This window comes from Galeopterus variegatus, unplaced genomic scaffold, assembly GCF_000696425.1.
Source record: "Galeopterus variegatus unplaced genomic scaffold, G_variegatus-3.0.2 Scaffold9445, whole genome shotgun sequence".
In the NCBI taxonomy this organism is placed as follows: Eukaryota; Metazoa; Chordata; class Mammalia; order Dermoptera; family Cynocephalidae; genus Galeopterus; species Galeopterus variegatus.
Genome location: NW_007735556.1, coordinates 16,083 through 25,301, shown reverse-complemented (window position 1 = coordinate 25,301; position 9,219 = coordinate 16,083). Strand labels below are relative to the sequence as shown.

The 9,219-nt window shown below is 40.7% G+C and overlaps 1 protein-coding gene across 1 annotated transcript in view; it reads right to left on the bottom strand.

Moving 5' to 3' along the window:
- The window catches only part of LOC103609298 (activating molecule in BECN1-regulated autophagy protein 1-like), a gene marked incomplete at its 3' end in the record, with an annotated part of 19,334 nt that extends 10,944 nt beyond the window's left edge, over nt 1-8,390 (bottom strand). The window contains exons 1-3 of the mRNA XM_008593645.1: nt 8,345-8,390; nt 8,182-8,227; nt 3,932-4,111 (exon numbers count right to left, since the gene is read on the bottom strand). Coding sequence (XP_008591867.1) covers nt 3,932-4,111; nt 8,182-8,227; nt 8,345-8,390 — 272 coding nt within the window. The remainder of the gene's footprint in view (nt 1-3,931; nt 4,112-8,181; nt 8,228-8,344) is intronic.
- Between the last annotated feature and the right edge of the window lie 829 nt (nt 8,391-9,219).

Genomic DNA, 9,219 nt, shown 5'->3' with positions numbered 1-9,219 from the left:
ACCGAGTGAGCCACGGGCCGGCCCTAGAATTCTTAATAAGATGTTTTTCCCAGGCAAAACCCCAAAGTAGAGGCCAGTGTCACAACTGTGAATGAAGGATTTGTTCTCTTCTGTGCTGGCAACAAGTTTTAAGAAGCTGAATGTAATTACCCAGTGGCTGGTATGTATGGTGGAACTATTTGTGGCTGATCAAATCTGAAGCTTTTTTAGTTCTGACTGTCATTAGCAAAGACTTTGCTCAGGGTATCCTTTGCCTTGGAAGGCAAAGCACCTACAGAAAGAGGCAGAAATGGCAGGAATATGAGCTGGGGATGATTCTGGGATCATTATTGTCATTAGCAAAGACTTTGCTCAGGGTATCCTTTGCCTTGGAAGGCAAGGCACCTACAGAAAGAGGCAGAAATGGCAGGAATATGAGCTGGGGATGATTCTGGGATCATTATTTATATCTAGAATAACAGATAAAATGAGGAAGGGGCAAAGAATGCTGGAACAATAGTCAGAAAGGCACACACACCACCTCTTTTGCAGGCCTTAGCAACTACCGAGATACAGCACTTAACCTGGGCTTTATAAAAGCTTACCTCCCTCTTTCCAAAGGCATGATGAAAATGAAAATGGTAGTTTTCCCTATGCTTATTTGCCATCTACATTCTAGTAGGTGATCTAGGCTTGAAAGCAGGCAGACAGCAATGTCAGAGGCAGTCACACCTTTACCCTGCTCATGAACATTTTTATGCAAAGACAGCTGCTAAGGGCTTCAGAAGAGACCTACTGACAGCAGGTTTCTGGATGTCCTGTTTGTGCATTTTGATAAACAATGGGATTCTACAGTTCCAATCCTTGCTGCAGACAGAGATGAATGGCAGGAGAAGATGCCTGTCTGGGAAGATGGACATTAATCCAGATCACAAAAGAACAGATAATTTAACCTGATGCTGACCAACCTCCATAGCCATCCTCCCTAGAGATAAATCTTGATGGTCTTCTTCCACAGCAAGCTCATGGAAGGCTCAGATATGGTTGTACATCATTTTTAAAGGTTATAAAATCTGTAGGACAATAAAAGTCAGACACTAAACATGATTGTTCCTGTTCTCTAATCTTAGACATATCTGACTTAGTTAAGTCACAGTGTCCTCATTTAGAAAAATACCACAACAGGATAAATAACTGTCTTGTTAGGTTATTATAAGAATTAAACAAGTTTTCTTTTTTAACATACATATTACAAATGTTTTGTGAGTTATGAAAAATATTATTATAGCTAATAACTTTCATTCAGTGGATGATAGAAGAGAACCAAAAAAGATGGGATCTGAGTAATGGCTCCATTGGTTTTCTGAGGACTCCACACCTGGATGGGATGAACCCAAGAGTGGCAAAATGATCTACGACTCAGCAAATGGAAGGAGAGTGAAAAGGTCAAAGTGAGGCAGCAAAGGCAGGAGCATGATGTGCCGTGAAGGTGAGGTAACCTAATAGAACAGTCTCTCTTAATGGTACACTAACTGTTGGGAGGATTCCAGGCCTTATCTGTCTTACCTGCTTCTCTCTCCCTGAAATAACTATACATTATGACTGCACAAGCTTCTAACTTTCCTTCTAGTTATCAGAGAAAAAGGATTATGGCAGAGAAATTAAAATTGGCTGGTATATTCCCTAATTTCTCACTCTCTCCTTCCTCAGGGCACCTGGAGAAGCAACCACAAGAAGCACTCAGTTTACAATGGGGGGAGGAGGGGCAGAGAAGAAGTGAGAGAAAGAATGAACAGGCAGTAAATCAGTATCAACCAGCCAGCAACATCCTTCCCTAGAAGACCTGGACTACTAATGTTTAGGTGACTAATCCACAGCTGCTATTAAAAACAAGATTACGGTCTGCATCAGCCCAAAAGAAAAGGCAAACACCCAGGGGAGGGACTCTGGGAAGGGCATTAGAGAAATTAGCCCATTGTTACTAACCAGGGAGCAATACAAAATGCCTAGGAAAAAACAAGGGCAAGCCAGTGCATGAAAGGTGAAGAAGGAAATGTAAATTCAGGTCATGCTGAAGCCAGGAGGGAAGTGAGAGCACAGGTGGGCTGGGGGGAGCACAGGGAGGAGGCAGTCTAACAGAGGAAAATTGAGGGGGAAGGAAGGGGAGAGAGAGGAGGTGGTAGCAGAAGAAAGGGAAGGTAAGACGAGAACAGAACATTTTAAACTAACCCAGAACTCTGTTGTGAAGGACAAGTCACGAGGCAAGATACAGCTCAAAGGCACAAGCCCCACATTTCACCACTGCAAAGGGATAATGCAGTCTTCCAGGCATGCATGGAAAGAGGGCTGGGCAATCCACGGCACTGACTCCCAGAGCACCACAGGATCAATGAGAGAAAGTCACCCAGGCTTTTCAGCAGCACTATGTACCAGGAGCCTTGGCATGTATGTTTAAGCTGCTTGCCTGAATAGACCCTGGTGCTGGAAAAATCGTGATACATATGTGAGAACCTATTTCACTACCAGTGTCAGCCTGGCTAAGGGAATGGATACACTGTTCCCTTCACTGCTGGCACATGCATCCACCTCACCCTAGAGTGGACAGAGTAAGAAGGACGCATGCTGAGAGTCAGAAAGCAGCTCTGCTCCTCTCCAGAAGTGATGAGAGAGGACCCACACCCCTGCTCCATTTGCCACACCACAGCTGCGTCATGCCATCTCTGCATTTCTTTCACATTTCCATCTTCCTCGACAAACAGACCACCCATGCAGTCTTCCTTTTGTTTCCATGTACACAATTGCTGGTATGCTTAACAATAGCATCAGGAAGGCAAATTGGTACGAAGGTTGTTCCTACCTTGTTAGTCCTTTCTGGCAAAGAGATTTCTCAAACACATCATAAAGCTCTGTTGCAAGATGGGGAACTATCCATTCAGCAAAGGAAGAGGAAGAAGGTTGAAAGGGAGGCAAGAACTCTTAAAATTCCAGACCTGACCAGGCTATGTCAAGATGAGGGGCAAGGGGGAAGAAATGACCAACAGGCTATCTATTCCAGTACTGCCAGAAAAAAAGGATAGGGGAAAAAATGCTTAAATGTTCTTCTCTCTCTCTTGTTTTTGCATGTTGAAAATACCAAAATATAGTAATCAAAAAAAGAGCCAAACATCCAATTTGCTACAAGCCAGGATAACTCAGTTTCAGGATGGAAAGAAACATAATGTCTAGAAAGGTCAAGAGCAGCAGGCTGGAGAATGCAAAACCCACAGTAAAGTGGGGGAGCTTGAATTCTGGAGCCTGGGGCTGACCCTGCTTCTTAAGTTCACCCCTGCTCTACTCCCCAAAAACCACTCAAAAAAACCAGAAGAAGCAAGGAATCACTTCTCAACCCACCATGTTAATTTGACAGGCAACTTTCAAAGGATGCTTGGTGGAGGGTGGGAGGGGGGAGACTGAGATAGTTCAGGCAAAGGAGTAGGATCTAAAGAATCAGTCTGATCAGGGTATTTAAGACAGAAAATCTACTTTTTAGGGAAATCCAAGTATTTAAAAATAAAGAAAACATCTCCACATCTACTCAAGAGAAAAAACACCAAGCCTCCTGCCTCCCTGATGTTGTGAAGATAGTCCATGAGAAGGATTTCCACAGTCACTGTACATGCAAAGGGAAATAACAGTGCTGCCTGAAGAGCAGCAGCCACCTTCTCCCACTCTGGCCTGCAGCCCAGGGGGCTGTCCCTTCCCACAGGCTCTGGTGAATCAGCAATGTGCTGCCAGAGGTGGGAGTGCTCTGGGCACTGTAACCCACTGTCTCTCACCCCATCCTCCTACTCACAAATAATAACTTAAGGGCTGGAAGCAAGAATGTCCACCACTGCTGCTCAGACAGTGGCCAACTTGGAAGCATGCACAGCTTGGGAAGAGAGGAAAGAAAGCAAGCTGAGTATGTACTTACTCAAAGTCCTCAAATTCCAAGTCGGTTCCCTCTACTGATGGGCCCTGGTTGTCTGAGGAAGAGGAGGAGGTGGAAGAACGGAGACGGTTCTGTTGGTAGCGCATAGAGCGCTGGCGGATACTGTCTCTCCGTGAGAGATACTGGATCATCCTCTGGGCGTAGTATGCAGCAGGAGATAATCTGAGAGAGACAGAGATGGACAAACACAAACTAGCACTAATGTGGGGAATACTGTGGTAGACAGTAAATCCAGCTCTTGTATCTCATCTCCCTGCTGAGGCGAACTCTGGAGAAATGAAAAATAAAGGGCATTTAACTCGCCAGCAAGTTTGTACTGCAGAATATGCTTATCAGACTGTCACCAGTGTTTCTGTTCTGAGATAATGCAAATAGGCAGTTTAATCAGTCATCTTCTGATCAAGAGCTGCCCTTTCCCTGGAAAGTAACACTAGGCCTTTCTTTTGAGCATCTTAAAAGACCCCATTTAGCTCCTTCGGGTGCCCTTTAAATAGATTCACAGCTTTTCCTTGATCACCATCCATACACAAAAGAAATGAAAGGGACTTTAGCAATCATCTACTTTTTAATTTTATAGATGAGAAAACAGGCCAGGCAATGATAAACCTCAGATGATTAAAGAAAGTACCCCATCCACAGCTATCTTCACTAGGTCTTTCTTCTCCAATGAGTATACATTGCTCCAGATTTGTCCTAGCTCCTTAAAATCTCTTTGAACCTCTTATCTCTCCCTTCCAGATTAATCATAGATAAATTAATAGATTAATTAACTGCAACATGGAGAAACTATTCAGGATTGAAGCTGAGAATAAAATATACTTGAGAGAATAGAAAATCTAAAGAAAGAGAGATTTTTCTATTTCTTACAATCAGAGCATCAGAGGCTACATGGGCACGAGCATTATATGTAGAAGGTAATAGTTCATTTTTCTTCTTCCTTACTGTGGCTATTCCAGTAAATAACTGGTCTAAACCTGTATTTTTCAAACTATGGCTTTAATATCTTGATACTCCATGAAAACTTCTAGTATCCCATATAATTTCCCACATTCCCTTCTTTGTCAAGTTTTTCCTCCATCTCTCACAACACTTATATAATTCGAGGCTATGAACTGAGAACATGAGAGAAACAATAACAGAAAAATGTTTTATATGGTAATATTAAATAGACTGTTAAGAAATTTCAAGACTTAAAACCTGCCTGAGGCACACACTCTGACTTAGTAATTCCACTAGGAATTTTATCCTACAGAAATACACAAAGATACAGAGATAAGTACTGTATATTGGAGGAAGTTCATTTGCAACATTGTCAGCAGTAGTGAAAAACTGGGAAACAACCCAAATGCCCAGCAACAGATTAAATAAATTATAACCATACAAAGAAACACTGTAGTTATTAAAAAGAATAAATTATCCCTAAATACAAGGAAAATAAAATTTTAAGTGGGGAAAAAATGAAGAATAGTATGTATATATTAATATACATATAAAAATACATGTTTCTGTAATTAGGAAAAAAACAAAAGGAGACACAGCAATCCTAAAGAGGATTCCTGGAGACTTTTATATACTTCTATAAGGTTTGAATATGAAAGAAAAACAGCATGTATCTTCTGTTATTTTGCTTTTAGTGGACATCTGAAGAAGAAGATTGAGAATGGAAATAGAAATAGTTATATCCAAATGACACAACAAGTATCTGCAAACATCTTGCAGCCTGACTTTTCATTACCCTGGACAAAGTCTCAAAGGCTGAAAGAGGTCCTCAGTAAGGTTACTGACCCAGTCCAAAGGAGATCCTGCAGCAAACTGCTATAGGAACTGAGGCTGCCTCTAAAATGCCTGTCATCAGAGGTGGTATCCTTCATGCCAACCATCAGATGGAGATCCAAACAGGCTGGCTGGCAATCTTTGGAACTCAAAAGTCTGTGTTATGAATAATATGCTGCTAAATCCAAATTATCTTTGTATAGCACGTGGGCATGGGATACACAGATGCCTTGGCCAAGATAATCAGACTATAACAACTATTTCCTAAAAGCCTCAACTGCTGGAACTTTCATTATATGTTTGGGCCCCTGCTACCATGCATTTTACAAGGATGAATCACAGAATCCTAAATTTTCAACAGACAGAAGTCAATGCTCTTGAGTTGTTCTTATATCTACCAAGTATACAGAAATCTTCCAGCAAAAATCAAGCATCATTGGTTAAATTTTCAAGTCAACCAGACTAGAAAAGAATGTAACAGGAGAAAAGTTTCTAAAGGAGAAAGAAGATCCTTTTTTTGGAACTGAATCTGAAAAATGACCATAAGTATACTCATTCCTAAATGTATAAACTACCCTAACTAACGGAAAATTTATAATATTGCTGGTGACAGAGAGAGAAATAATGTTGATGCCAATGACAGTAAATAAAGATTGCCCTTTTTATGTAGAGACACAATTTCAGCACTAGGTAACCCCAGTTGTTTAATTTCACTACAGGACAGGAATTTCCCAAAGTATGAAACTAGGCATCACTGCTGAGAAAGGTTTCCTGGCACATGTATTAAATATTATTAAATTGTAGCTTCATCCCTTTAAGTATCCAGAAGAAAGCTAAGGATCTGAATGCCGAGATGTCTCACAAAGGCTTTGACCGATACATATTGTATATAAACAACCAGTAATGAGATAATAACAATCCTCCTCCTACTGAAGAGATAGAAAATCGTCAAACAACCTAAAGAGTTCCGAGTGAAAATTTTAAATGTTTAAATAAATCCTCAAGTTTTCTTCAAGGAAGAACACCTCCGCCTCCAAAAAACCTATTTAGCGTTCAGAAGGAAAATGTAAAAATACCAACACCACAAAGTATGACACTTTCTGTGATAAAGAGATCAGAGTAGGAATAAATAACAGATTTACTACATGAAAGGAGGACAAATAATGGTCTTTAAGAATCACTATTGAACTTTACGAAGTTAAAAATTCTGGGGACGAGACTCCCATTACTATCATAAAAAAAACTGTTTTATAGCAAGAAGTTATGTATCTTAGTGTTTCAAAATATTTGATTCATGAGAAAAATTTCCTTTCCTTACTTAGGGCTTATAACTTTCAAAAATAATTAGAGACTAACATAAACTTCCTTGCTCAGTGATCATCTAAGCTGCTTACCCTGTTTTTTGGTTTTGTTTCTGTGGCTAGTCAGTATGAGAATCTGAACCCTTGACCTTGGGATTATCAGCACCATGCTCTAACCAAGTGAGCTAACTGGCCAGCCTCATACCTATTTTAAATCATACCTATTTTAAAATCATCAATCCCTACGTTCCCTGATCGTTACATTTGCCATTTCTGGGGTGTGGAAAAAGAAGTAACAGAATAATGGAGAATTTTTTCCTTAGTATCTCAGAAAGAATGCTCAGTATCATAACTGTGGCAACAACAAAATCATTTAATATCTCTGGAATCAACCTGTCTAAAGGTTTTTCCAGGTGGACTTGAAATTCTTAATCCAGAGCAAAGTTCATTTTGCCCTATCTGATCTATATTGTTAACCTGCCAACCCCACAATTATAAATTACTCTTTTCTTTTGGCAAAGCCTCACAATGTGCTCTGGTAATTGCTTAAATAATGCACAAGTTACTCCTTTTTAGATCACTAATAGAACCATTAAATCTGGCTGTGACAACCCCAAGGGCTGCTTGTTACAGACAAATATTATATATCAACTTAACACCCAACCTTGGCCCTCAGTTACCAGCATCAGGGAAGGGCGGGTCTTGAACTCATCCGAATATTTTTCTTTTCATCTCTTCAAGAACTTTTCAAATGTCTTCAAAGTGTAAAGCAAGCACTTTAATAAAATGCCAACTTGTTTTACTCAGTTACTTTCTTCAATCATCTCTTCCTTCAGGTAGTCTCTAAAAATTCAATATCTGCAGGAGCTTGACTTCTCTCCTTTGATATTCTAAAGTCCCTCTCAAATGACAGAAAATAGGGTTTTGGCTTGTTTGTTTAATTTGTAAGTAACTTCCCTATAAATAAACCCTTTTGTTCCCCCTTTTGGCTATCCATCTGAATGGCAACAACCTTTCTGGCCAGCAGAAAAAGAATATCCTAGGACTCTGCCCATGGCCTCCTCAAGTCCCTCCACTAGTGTCCCACTTGCAGAAATGAGCCCCAAAGGACAAGAGCTCAGTCATAACCCTCTGTCACCAGATGTACTGTTCACTTACCTGCAACACTTCCCAATCACCTGAACCACCTGTCTCAAAACTGTAACTGAAGAGTAAAAGAGCACCAGGACCAGAGAGGCACAGAATGGGGGGCTTCCAACAGTTTGGCAACCCCAAGGGCCGCCCCTCCCCCCCACCTAGTGCCATTTCTCTTTGGCCTTACCTCGCTGGGTCTGGGTAAATTGGGTGCTCTCTGGATCCTGCTCCATCATAACGGGATAATGAAATGAGGGAAGACTCCAGCAGCCTCCTAGCAGAGATTAAAAAAATGGCAATAATCCCTGTCAATTACCAACTCAGAGGTCATTCATAAGGAAAAATGGGGGAGAGATAAATAACATCCCCCTTTGCAGCCAGCTAACACCTGTTATCTGGGTTCATACCCTTCCTACAAGCTAAGTATGTAGAGACATAAATAAAGAGCTATGGAGCTCCCACACTGGATATGGCCACTATATTATGCTGAGCACTGCTCCTCAGTGAGAAATGAACAAGTGCTTCAGAGACATGACCTTATTTCTACTTGCAGTACCTCCAGTAGACAAATAAGATGTGGGATCAACACAGGGAGGAAAAATTAGGCATACATACAGATTATCATGAAGCACTAACATTTATCTTGACATTCAGTTCCTCTATGCCATCATAATCCACATCCCCTTATGTTCAACTCATTCTGCTCTACCCACACCCTGTTTGTGAGAAAGAGTACTCTTTGAGCTCTCTTAACACCTGACAAAATCCTTTACTTTTATAATCTAGCCCAATCAGAAATTCAACTGATCATATGTAACACATACATTTTATTGTGCACTTTTTGGGGGCCAGGCAATATACTAAGTAATTCACATTTATTTCTTCATTTAAACCCCACCCACAACCTGGAAAGATAGGTATTACTACATATATGAGAACACTGGGCCTAGATGTTAAAAGTATATTGCCCTGTAGCACATAGCTATTAAGTGATAGTGCCAGGACTCCAGTAAAGGCCTGTCTTAACTCCAAAATGCTTCAAAACCTCTATGTTGTAGTGCA